We start from the raw sequence: 13,929 nt of genomic DNA on the forward strand, positions 1-13,929 counted from the left end.
TGCATACTTTAAAAACATTATCAAACAATAGTGATGTTTAATCAAACGCAATACACAACTGAGTCAAATTAACTGTTCTTTACAAAGTAATTGTTTGAAACATCTTTTTTTAAAAACCTATGCCAAATAATTTATTATTAAATTAGAAATTGGTCAAAATCCATTTCATTACTCACTATTCGACTCGTCGCATTTTAAAAGAATGTTTCCTAGTGTTCTGCTCTCCAATATACAATATACATCTCCGAATATATGTCTTCCTTGCATTGGGGAAAAATATCTGTTTCATTAGTTTTACTACAGAATAGAAATTGATATTAATATTAGTTTTTAATACCATAAACACATCTTCTATAATACTTATTATAGAAAATATTAACTAATTAACAAAATTTGGGGGGGGGGGGGGGTAAGACTATTGACTAAATATAAGTTTTGCTACTAGCGCCTTGACTAAAAAATGATATAAAGATATAGACAAAACGTTAGTTTTTAATAAAACTTGAACATTTTGCATAATTCAAATGTTTGAAGGGATCCTATACTGACTGATAGAGTGAAGGAAATGAATACAATAAAAGACTAAGGCAACAGGGAGAATGGACAAGTCGTCGGAACAAAGCTTAGTGTTGAATCTCAATGTAACCAAAATCTTATAAAAGGACAAACAAATATATTTAATGGACAACTTGTAAACTTTGATTGTTCAAATATCATCTCGAAAAAGATGGACGTACTCTCCAGATACAGACAATGGATTCTCTGTACGCCAGCCAATACCGATTGGTTTTGATGTTTGTCTAATTGATACCATCATTTAAGTTTATTTAAGATAAATAGATAAATGGTTGTATTAATACACTGAACATCTACATTAGTTTCATTGATTGCAATTAAAGGGGCATGGTCACAACTTTGGTAAAAAAAAGTATTTTTCCAATTTTAATGTTTACAATGTTTCAGTATGACATTTATAATAATCAACCAAAGTTTGAGTGTCAGTCGTTGAGATACAGCTTAAAAAGCTTACCTCATGTTTTTGAATACGTTTTAAATGTTGAAATTAAAAATTCTAGTTTTAGACTTAAAACGAATGTGATAAACGCGCGGAGCTGTTTATTTATGCTTGAAACGAATTAGAAAATAGAAATATAAGATTGAAAAAGATTTTTTACTGGTATATTAAACCTATGTAAACAAAACCAGGGCACACACATTGTTTACATGACAAAGATTTGTAAGCTCTGTATCTTGCTTATTACTTTACGACACACACTCTAATTTCGGTTAATCATTATGAATGCATTTCCAAAGCATAACAATAGTAAACAATAGCATTAGAAAAACTGAATTTGAATCCTAGAGTCAAAGTCTGTTAGCTTGAAATTAAAAAAAAAGGAATTTAGTTTGTTAAGATAGAACTATTTTGAAAGAAAATCGACATTTAGTTTTAAACATGTACCAAATATTGTGCTTTTCATATTTCACTGCTAAACATAGTTTTATTTCTGTTAGGTTTTGGAGAATGTTTCTAAAATATTTAAGGGATGGTCAGTTTATCCTTTTAGATTAACTCTTTTATTTTTTATATTTAAAATACGTCAAGGTTTTTTCTTAGGCTCATCTAAATTTGTAATGGTACTTGTCAAGTTATGAGTGGAAACTTTCATGTCTTTGTTATATGAACAATGCTCCTGCCATGTTTTGATTTACATAGGTTGAATATTACGTTAAAGCATGTTTTCTGTTGGTTTTTTAAATCTGCTATATTTGGTTTAAGCATTATTAAACTGTTTCTATAATGTTGTCTTTTCTTTTCGTATGTTGTTATAACTTTACAAACGGTGCTAAAACTTTGACTGACTAAATTACCTTTGTTATGCATCGCTAGTATCTAAATCGGATTTTTTTTTTTCAAAATCGTCATTAGCGCATTCAGTTGAGGTTAAATATATAATAAATGTGTTATCACTGACAACAATCTAATTTTGAAATCTTTTTAAATTCCCAAAATTTATTTTTGATAACTCTTTATTTAAATGACCTTATGATAAAGCATGATGAATATACGATATTATTAAAACTCACTTTTCGCGGATTTTTTGTATTAAATGACTTCGAGAAAACTTTGCAGCAAATAAAATTTTATTTCAAAACTCGTTTCTATCTTGATTTTAATAGTCAATATAAATACTCTTGGTGAATCAAAGATTGGATAAAAAAATGTGAAAATGAAACTTTTGTATGGTAAAGATTTACTTAATCAAACACGACGGAGTGTATAATTTGTATTTTACCGAAACAAGTTGTCATGATTTTCAATGAAATACACATAAAAAAGAGATAATATATTAAAAATGCGTTTATCTTAGTCTTACAATAAGTTCAGCTTTGAAGCATTATTTTAAAAACACATGAGAAATAAGTTGTGTTAACTTACTGTTGACTAAGACAATCGAATACGTTTACATGACATAAAACCAAAATTCTACCGTACACGTAAATTGTGGAAAGCCTTTTTCTTCATCAAATTGACTTATTTAATTTGAATGCCCATAAACCTTAATCCCGTCTTTTATTTGTGACATTTATTTCTATTTGGTTCAATAATAATGATACATTAAGACATACATTTTTTTTTATAAAAACCGCGTAAGTACCGATGTTCCTCTCATCCTTCACAGATATAACCAGACACCTCTTCGGATTTCTCTCTGTTAAGCCATGTATAGCCACTTTGTGTCTGGAGAACTATGAACTCATCTTTCCTGTTATTTGAGAATGGGTTGATCTGGTTATCCCAGTGTGTAAAGAAGTCGATCACCCTTGCCCCATCCATATATAACCAGTCTCCTTGATCAGAAAGACGCTTCCCTTGAACCAGGTAATCAGTGCCAGAAAAAGCAGCTACAACAGAGACGCGGGGGTGTTAAGGAAGCATATGGGCATTTACCGTCTTATTTTGACTGAAATTTTCAAAATCATGAAATTAAATAACTATTTCAAATAAGATCAAAAACTTAGTATTATCCTTTAAAATAGATGTCAGTGCAATAAAATTGGGTCGTACATTACTGCCACATTAGTACATCATCACGTGACAACTATAAATAGCTTACGTATATTCCTCAACATAAAATGAGATAGAACAACACTACCCCCCGGTTTCCAAAATAAAATAAACATACCAAGTGAAGGCAAAACATCTCAGTTTAATCAAAACCGCTGCTAGAACTCTATGTTCTTCTTAATAGAATAGTTATTCATCCAGCTCTCGTAAAACCTTCCCAACTTTCATAAAGTTTGCACGGAAAACGGTATGTTGCATCAAAACAACACAAAACATGGGATTCTAGCAGCTTTTTTCAATTTAAGCATTGATCAAACTAACGATACGTATAAAATTTCAAGTTCAATATATACAGGGTAGTATTGTTCTAGTCGGATTTTCATATCGTAAACAACGACAGAGGAAAGCCTGGCCGAGAAATAAAAGAAATTTACATACCTTTTAGCGAATAATTGATTAAACTAACATCTCTCCTAGTATTCTTATGTTCAATTCTCAATAAATCACACCACAATACTTTATTAGAGTTTTTAAATTAGTTATATTTTGAATATGTTTACAATGCTTTCCGATCAAATTCACACGACATTCAACTTTCAGTCATGACGTCATCAATGTGTAAATCTACGTCATACAAACTAATTTCTGAAGAAAAAAAATTGTCTTCAGTATTTTTACTTGTTTTTGGTCTACGTTTCGTTGCTTAGATATTTGAATATATACATAATAACTAAGATTTGTGATTTCACGGAATTACATGTAACTCAGATTCCATATGCTTCCTTAAGACACATCCGCGAGTGTTACACTCCTGTAAGTAAAATGCTTGCAAAATTCTTTCAACATTAATACCAGGAATTAAGACTTTCCCATAAAACCACCTCTACCTGAAACTCAAGTTGTATAATGATGTATAATAAAACGGGAACTAATTAAGACAATGTTCATGAGTGCTTCATGTCTATTTGCATGATCATATTTGGATTTTTTATCGATGGATCATCAATGAAGTATACAAGACTTTGTAAACTTTCTTGGAAATATACTAATAGGGAACATTACTATCTCAGAACATTTGTTTTCACATATTGCACGTATGCCTTGAACAAACCACAAGGGTTATTAGGTAAAGTTTTAAAACTCCTCGAATTGTCGAAAGCATGACTTGAAACATTGTCCACGAAAGACTGTAAAATTAACCACAAACCTGTAAAATCCACTTTTGTCAATTTCACAAATATAAATGTCAAGTAATGCATGTAAACGTCTCTTATAGAAATAATGAAACTCACCCATAGAATTGTCCAGTATAGTCTCCTTTTCTTCGCTGTCCAGTCTTAAAAGGTCGTACCCGTCTGAGGCGCAATTGTCTTTGATATTCCTTATTTTACCTGACATATCATATACCTTGTAGCACAGAATTGTGTCGTTAGTGGAAACACAACTGAAGTCTAAAGGACAGCAACTGCACAAATCTAACAAATAACCCCGAAAACAGCCCATTAATACAAACAAATTTTACAATACACACACTCATCTCACTAAGAAGGGTTGAAATTTAACGAAATTATTTAGCTTTCGCATATACTTACACTTTTGCATGAATATATTAGTTAATTTTGAACACTATTTTCTTTAATTTTGTTTTAAGGAACTCTCAATAATCATTTACATTGATTGTGCATTACTTATGGTTTGATAAATTAATGCTGGGAATTGATAACTATTGTATGTACCGACGTTTAACTTACCGCTTGGTACACATTGAAACAGTTCTAATGCATTTCCTTGACACTGTAAGCCTTCATTTTCTGGTTTTGGATTGTTGCACACACGTGACCGATAAGATGCTCCGGTTATCAATGAAGCTCTAGATCCACAAGACGCTTTACATTCTGACCAATGTGTCCAAGCGTTCCATTGACCATCGACTATAAGACCACAAAAGAATAAGCATAAACATGACGATTGCTATCTGTAAAAAGCAGTTAGAAGGAACATTCTAGTTATTAATTCATAATTGTGTTTGTTTTCAATGTGTCTATTTTTTTTATTTAAAGAGGCTCTATAAATTAGATATTTTCATTTGTATCTTACACAAAAACTTAAAATTGTAATAATGGTTTCTTAGAACACATTGAATTCCTTTTTAATGAAAAATTCACCAAAAGTATAGGAAATTTAATTCAGTATATTATTAATGATAATGAAAGTATCTACAATAACAGTATAATAAAAATTGTATTAGCAAAATAGAATTTGTAAAAATGTAGTGTCGCCCGTAAAGCACTTTCAATAAATAAATAATAAAATAAGGTGTTCGTGGTCTTACTCGGTGGCGGTTTCGCACAATCCTCATCGATTTGTCCGTCTGCATCGTCATCTGAAAATTAAAAGGTTTTTACGTCACAACTCCGGTATTTAAATAAAATGCATTATATTTTTAATTAAAACCACTATTGACGATGTATTTGGTCGGCAAGCAAATATAGATATTGGATTTCGAGGTAAGGCATTCGGTAACTTACGAATGTTAGCTTCACGTGCAAGTCCAACAAAATGATTTTGTATTGAAAATCATGACAATTGATTGAATTCCTTTTAAGACAATTGCAAGTGCATTCGACTATTACATAAGAGTACTTCAAAATTAAACACTTGTTACGGATAATGATGCAGATATTTCGGTTTTTTTAATGAAAAAGATCTCTTTTTCCTTAAATAAATCAATTCAGTTGGTTGGATGGTTGTGTACATTTTTGGACTATATTGATCTTCTCTAGAAGAAGAGCTTTGATTAAAGATATAGGAAAAAATTCAATTCTAGCGCTAAAATAATTTTTTTTACAATAGTTTACAGCGGAAAAAAATTCGTATCGATAAATCTAATGTAAATTTATGAAGACAGTATGCTAATCAGCCCAAGATTAACCTAAGTGTTTTTGCGCCACATACATGTACTGCTTTTTATGTGAGGAAATGTAGTTCTACGCATGTCAACCAAAATTTTCCTAGAACTAAAGCAATAAAAGTGGCTTTATCAATGGTCCATCATCCCCGGATACTGTTGAATCATTAGATTTCGTGAGGAGTCAGGTTTCATGGAATTAGTGAGTACCTCTCATCCACAAAATAACATCCACCACGAATTAATGAATTAAGGTTATAAAGCAGTATACTTAAACGTTTCCTTTTGTGGGTATAAGAGAATACACGAAGCTACGTTCCCGCAAAGCTATAAAATATAAGTATTCCACGAAAATTAGCCCCACGAAATTTTAAGATTCAACAGAAGTTATATTCTTAATCAAATATCATAAAATAAATATGCTTTTGATAGTTTAATTTTTGTGATTTCCACTAAAAAAAAACCCAAATACATTCTCAACTCCCCGTGTGTAATATCCTATTTTATATCAATTATAACTTCAAATATGGTCTTGGTTTACGTAGAATTCAATGTTATGAAAATCTTCGGTTCTGAAACTTTAAAGTTGAAAATCTGTTTGAAACAACGGTTTCATAAGAACGGAAAGCAGCCGTGGAAAGACGCCCTACCTGTAGAAGTGCCATCACACAGTTCCTCGTCAATAAGACCGTCACAGTCGTTGTCTATTCCGTCCGGAATGGTTCCTGATGTTATGTTGCATTGCTAAAACACATAACAGAAATTTTGCCTATATAATGTTGTTAGTGTTTACAAACGATGTTTTTTTTTTAACTTTAAAACGTGTAACTTTGACATTAAGTAAAACTATTTTTAAAACAGGATAACAGTTTCTCCATACCACCACATAGTAAATTCATAATTACAACTTAAGAATTAAGGATGCCTATAACTATTGTTTCCCGGAGAGACTGGAATTTTCGTTGTCACTGTGATAATTTTCATAAAAAATTATTTTTAAAATATCCAAAAATAATATATTTGTGCTAATCAACAAAATTTTCGTGAAGGAGGCTGGATGGTCAACAGTTTACCGATCAGATATTCATATTAGTTTTAGATTTAAAAATAAATTTTTGTCCAACATTATTATACTAAGCTCTTAATCTTAAGGTGGAATAACACATCATCACAAAATGGTATTTTGCTTCATTAAAAGATATTTTTTATGGCGACATCTAACTAACTTCATAGCCGAGTGGATAAGGGCTCGATCTTGTGATCCGTAAATCCCGAGTTCGAATCCCGCAGGGGCTTTTTGTTGTTACTTTTTTGTTTAAGATGATTATTTTTATCCCCAAACTCAAATTGTTCGCTTATTTGACATATGTATTGTTTACTTATCATTATATCTTTCATAATAAAAAAATTACTGTAAATATGAGTGATTTTTCTAGGTATGTTATTCCACCTTAAGGAGATTAACAGTGTCTTAAAATGGTTACGACTATCCAGTCCTCGTAAGGTGGTGTGGGACACCTCCATGTTGTAAATTATGTGTAATTTTATAAATAGTTTCTTTTCAGTAATTATCACCTAACAGCCCTCTTAAGAAGCTTTGGGAAGAAAGTGATGTTTCTCTTCGTCGAAAACACTGTGCCTATAAAATATCACGCACATATACGTATTTCCTTAAACTCTACAACTCATAATACCGGCTCATTTTACGTTTAAACTTTGTCTCTAAAATCTAGTGAGAAGTACTTCTTAGCTCTCAAGAACACTACAATGAACTGCTGAAATTGGAGAAACTTACAACATTGATAGGCGATAATCGCGTTCCCGCTGGAAATCCATAGGACTCATAGTTTGCGAGGCCATAAAGATAACCTCCAAAGAAGACTATGGGAGAGGTGTGACGAAAAGAGTAGGAACCAGTGGAAACAGTCACGTAAGAGGCAAGGTAACTGGTCCCTGTGATTTGTTTGTACTCTTGGGTTGACGGTAGATTCACCCCATTAAGCTGTAAGCCTGCTGTATGTTTGGAGTGCACGACAAACATAAAAAAATTGGTGTATTCACCTAGAGTATATTTGGGTGTGGTAAACACGTATTCGGCACCGAATTGTTCAATGGGAGGAATTTGGATCATTGCTGGATCCGCCATCTCAACAACTTGGCTTGATACGATTTGGAACAACGAGATTGGTTTGGAAGACACAACGAGACTGTAGAAGTACGAAGAGTGGTATTTTTCTATATAGTCTCCAGGATTTTGTAGAACTAACGTATAGGAAATGTTCTGATTTAGCTGATAGTCAAACCCAGTTATATTTACGACAGTGTTATTCTCGCTAGCAATAAACCTAAAGAAATCCCCTGTCGTACGAGTCGGAATAGGCAATGTTATGAATCGTTTTCCCCATGTAATGGTTGGCATCATTTGCTGGACTAAATGATCCATGCTTCTACCAGTTCCGACATTTGTGCGTCGATTTCCACTGTATACAACAATGGGTTGACTGGATGTTATTTTGGTTCCCGTTAAATCAGCCATAGTTTGTATCTGAACAGTATCGTAAGGGTCCATAAAAACATTTATAACGTCTCCATTAGCATAAAACTTCTTTTCAAACCCAATCTTTGTATGAACGTTGTTCAATTTCAAAGCTATATTAACTTCAGTATCTGTGAATACACCGGCTATGAGGAACTCGGTAGCGTACGTGGAGGGAAAATGTGAGACTGTATAATATTCCGTTCCCAAGACATCTACTGGGAACGCTAAGAAAGCATCGCAGCTGTACAACTCTTTGTTGACTCCGTATACGATAATCTCATCACTAGCAGAAACGCTTAAAGCTTTTTTACTTCTGTCTATTCCATACATTCGAAATTCATTGCTGATAAATATCTGCTTTGTTTGACCTGAAGTCAGTGTGAATGATTCGTAGACAGGAGGCGATGTCCATTTTGGTGACGTCACGATTACCTTGATTTCGTATGGTTTAGCGGTCGTTACAAAAAGTTCCACAGGTAAAGATTTTTGAGAATTCTCCATAAAAGCAACAACAAAGTTGGTACCTTTATTATCCGGATAATCTACAAGAATATTTATTTAAAAAAAACCCCAGATAGTATAATAACATGTTAGAATATTAATATTCGTGCTAATTTTAGTCAAAAATTTAAAAAGTAAAATACAAATTAACTGACTTTGTACTTCTTTGTATAAGATGTTTGAACCCTCATATTCGAAGTCAAATGTACACAACTCCAATTCTGTTTCCCGTCCTATAAATAAAAATGTTGTTGAAAAACAAAGGTATATATTTATTTCAATAATCATAATGTCTTGGATCTAAGTTCCTGATACTAATTGTAATTCATTTTCAACTTTTTTAGCGAATTTGTTTTTTGCTTTACCCACCTTGTTGTATATCAAAATGTTGCCAGCCTGGTATATCTACAAAACTGGCTGACTTCGATGTAGACAACTTGTTATACACGTAACATAAACAATTCCCTTCGTCATAACCAACAGACATACAGTCCGGGTCACCAGTACATACTGCCATACATTCCCTCAGGGTGCAGGTGCTCGTGGAATTGCTTATACTTACAGTATTACGATATTTGTCTGTTACGTAATTGTTTTTTGTCCAAGAAATGCAACAATGCCCTTCCAAAGCGGTTATACACTGAAAGAAGAGTAATGCTAAAATAATCATAATAGCGATATACTGCAAGCTTGTTTGAAATATCAAAAGCTGTCTTCTGTAGCACAGCTATCATTTAAATAAAGCGAATGGACTTAAAACTGCAGATTTAAATGGGTACGTTTTAAACCAATCAGAACAACTCCAATAATCACCAATTCTCTAGTGATTTAGTATGCCTAAGTATCGTATTGATATTTATCTCATATTTGACTAATTTCATATCGCCGCAATTAAACAAAATGAGAATGTTCAATTTTTAAACTTTTTGTCATCGGTTTAAATAAAATAATTTATTTTTAAATGTATAACTTTACCACAGAGCAGGGCAATGTATGATAAAAATTATGATTATATTTTAAAGAGTCAAACAATCAAGTGTTCGCCCTTATGAAAAAAATAATTTGAAAATCACAAAATATATCATAAAAAATGATCGAAATATTGTGAACTCTATATCTGTTTAATAATAGCACAACTAAAATAAGACAAAACAGATTAAAATCAATAACTCTTGAGGAAACCTCAAAACGAGAAATAAGTTATTTGCAGCACGTGCTTCGTTGATGGCTTCTGTGAAATCATTAGATTTCGTGGTGGCTCAATTTTCGTCAAATTCGTAGATACCTCTCATCCACGAATTAACATCCTCCCCGAATTATTAAATTAGTGTTATAAAGCATATTTCCTCTTGTAGGCATAAGATAATTTCAAGCAATCCACAAAAATTAATCCCTACGAATTTTAATGATACCACAGTACCGATGCGAATGATATGATTATAAATTTTTACAGTGATATGCACAAGGTATATTCATTGAAATGTAAGACTACAGTTGCTCTCTTTAAATTTTACGCCAACTTGAATCGTCTAATTGCCGAAATAATAATTGTACTCCTTACTATCAACTTCCCATGAATATTCTTACAGAGTTTTTACATAGCAAAATTCCAAGAAATAATTGTATCCAAACTCATCTTCAGGACATAAAGTTTATGGAGACTGAAGGAAAATCTCAACTTGATATTTTGAAATCAAATATTCTTTTTAGTAATTGTTACGGCAAAGAATATTTAAAAGTAATTGTTTAGATATATATTTCATATCCGATAAATTATTTCATTACAAGTCGAGACTTAGTTCATAAATATTTGATCCCTCATAATTTGCGTTGGCATATGGTTTTATCCAACGAGTTGTGTGTTTTCTATCCCCGGGCCTTGATTAGTTGAATGATATACCATCTCGAAATCATGAGAAATTCTTTTTATCACATGTTTTACCACGTATATTGTTACACATCAACCTTTTCTGTAAAAATTATCATCGTGTGCCGTATAATACATTTACTACAAGACGTCAACAACTTTATGCATAGAAAAAGTTCCTTGCTTGCAACAAACAAGCATTTTATTATCGAACACATTTCATCGTTTCATGAAAAAAAACAGCATTAAATGCTTCACATTTACAACTCCACACTTTTCAACTTAATAATTCTTTATTTTTTTCATTCTACGCCAATCAACTGCATAAGCGTACGAAATGTTTCATTATGACGTTACGTTGGGTAAGAATACAAATCAAATTATTGAATGTTCATCGTATAAACATTTTATTATTAAGTAACCGAATCATCCTCTTAAAACCGTTTCAGTGGCGTTTGCACTACTTTAATAGAATTTATTCAGAATGTGTCAGTGTTTGAAGAGTATACCTCTTTTGGAGAACAGAAACGCATTCCAGAACTGAATAAAAAATTCCATCCATGTGGTGAAGCTAAGGGTAGAAAAATAGCTCACTTTAAAGCGGTATTACTCCGTTATTATTCTATCGATTTCGATGCAATTTTTGCATTACATTTTAAAATACAATCTCTAAAATAGTTTTGCATCGGCATGGATGCAACTACTATTAAACCATTTGAGAGATAAGAGAAACAAGCATTCTGAGAGTATTGCATAAGCAATACACGTCCCCTACCCATATTTTGTAGAAATATGTGAAAACAATGCACTGTTTTGCAGAATATCCTTTCTTACCGTCTTCTGTACCTCGAATCAACAGACAAACCCGATAACGAGCCCGATTGTAATAATACAAAAAACCCTGTCGATTAAATTTACAACAAAATGCTTGACACTTTTTTACAGAACATATTTTTTGCTTGTTAAGAATAATACAAGGAATGGTCCAAGTAATGCACGATATAATTACTGACTATATACTTTCCTCGTTTATTCAATACACACCAAACCCGATAACGAACCCGAACATAAAAAAATTGGAATATAAAAAATTAATTTTCTCGAAAGTATGTCAACCAGACGCTACAAAAGTGTAAACTTGATCTGTAGTTTGACATTTTAAAGCTGTTCAGCAAATTTCATAGTATTCCGCAGACGCATAAAGAAAAAAAGTGTGGAAAACTGAAGTGGGACAGACAGACAGACGGACGGACGGACAGACGGACATACAGACGGACTGGCGGACGCAGAGGAAAGCTGTAGTCCCTTCCGGTGAAAACCGGTAGGGGACTTATAAGCAATCTCAACAGGAAAGCTATCGAATGCTCTTTGCGAGAAAACACCAGAACATTAGTAAAATGGATACCACATCCATTTTACTAAATTTCTTCGTTTTTTTAGGGTTTTTCACAAATCTATTTTTATCATATATAAATACCCATGTATGTACAAATTAATATAAAACTAATGATAAAAGATCTACATGAAAAACAAATAAAAGAAAACTAAAGACAGACTCAAATCTTATCGATTTGTGAAAACGAAATTGCAGTATAAAAATGTTTTTTAATCCCCCCACCCCCCTCCCCCAAAAAGAGAAAAAGATAGAACAATTCTTTTCTTTATTGCAAATTCCATACAAAAAACAAGAACACAACCGGAAAATGCTTCTTGATTAAAAATCTTATACTGTAGAAGCACATATTTTCGTTGCGTCAAAATTTCGTTGTTTTCGTTGTTTTTGAACCCAAGAAAATTCCGTTGGCATTTATTTTCGTCATTTTGTAATCTCTTTGTATTCATTAACACTTTGGTGAAAAATTCGTCATGAATTTAATTTCGTTGGTTTATACTGGTAACGAAAATAAACGAAATTAGATCCTCAACGAATATTCTGCTTCTTCAGTATTGTCAAAATTAAGGTAATACGCAAATCGTATGTATTTCTGTTTTACACAACAACAAAAAACACTGTAAAAATTAAAGTTTCCAGTATGTTGATTAAACGGGGTTCTAGTAATATTATATCCATGTAATTATTTGTGTGATGCAAGAAACGTTTACTAAGAAAGCAAGTGGTTCTGGATAAAAGCCAATATTATAAAAGAATCTTTTATTTGATTAGGGAGAAATCATGAAATAAAGTGCATGACATTCATTAACACTTTGGTAGAAACAGTTTATTACATTGACATTGACAACCACACAAAGAAAAAAAAGGTATTTTTTATCTACATACATTACACATACAAAAATTTTAAAATAAACAAAATACAAAACCTAGGCTAATTTGATCAATACCTTAATTTTCACAATCAAACTTAAAAGGTACTTAAAAAGAACACACGAAACAGCTGTTTATTAATATTTGGGTCAATCTTCATTGATTCTTTATTTCAAAATATTCCTGTTTTTGGACAGCGATTTCATTCACATAATGAATTAATGATTCGTACGTGAAAGATAAACAGAACCTTCAAAGCATGAATGTACAATCTCGCCGGAAGTGAATACATCACGAGACTTAAGTAACAGGAAACACTGACTGTTTCAGGAGAACTTGGGTAAACACTGAATCCGAAAAGAAGTCAACGCTCTAAAATGGGCAAACAAGCACAAACAATAGATTACTTGTATATTTTGGCAAATTGCTAAAGTATCAGCGCATTATGGAACGTCGAGCTCTGGCGTAGATTTGAAATGGCTTTTCTGTAATTGAACCAATGTTAAACGCTCTTAGCGTAAGTCGTTGTAGAGTAAACCTTTGGGGTGGAGACCATTGTGTTTTTCACATACACAGTTATTGTTATTGTTGGTAAGAGGAACGTTACTCATAATAATTGGACCAGTCAAGTGAATTTTTCCCACTAGTTGTTATAAATTCTTGGAAGTTTCACACAGCCAGTGATAATCCGCAAAGTTCGTGCTTTAACTGTAGCTAAGCTGTTGACTGATTACAAAATAGTCAACACATTGACAACAATATAGATATAAAATAACACAAT

The 13,929-nt window shown here is 32.2% G+C and overlaps 1 protein-coding gene across 1 annotated transcript; it reads right to left on the reverse strand.

Moving 5' to 3' along the window:
- Positions 1-764: 764 nt before the first annotated feature.
- LOC128182398 (uncharacterized) lies at positions 765-9,724 on the reverse strand. Its single transcript, XM_052851011.1, has 8 exons — positions 9,388-9,724; positions 9,174-9,251; positions 7,774-9,059; positions 6,629-6,722; positions 5,403-5,453; positions 4,822-5,001; positions 4,363-4,545; positions 765-2,907 (listed from the first exon to the last, which is right to left on the reverse strand). The coding sequence occupies exons 1-8, from the start codon at positions 9,686-9,688 to the stop codon at positions 2,672-2,674; spliced, it is 2,409 nt and encodes an 802-aa protein (XP_052706971.1). The 5' UTR covers positions 9,689-9,724; the 3' UTR covers positions 765-2,671.
- Between the last annotated feature and the right edge of the window lie 4,205 nt (positions 9,725-13,929).

Source organism: Crassostrea angulata, chromosome 4 (assembly GCF_025612915.1).
Source record: "Crassostrea angulata isolate pt1a10 chromosome 4, ASM2561291v2, whole genome shotgun sequence".
NCBI classification, from domain to species: domain Eukaryota; kingdom Metazoa; phylum Mollusca; class Bivalvia; order Ostreida; family Ostreidae; genus Magallana; species Magallana angulata.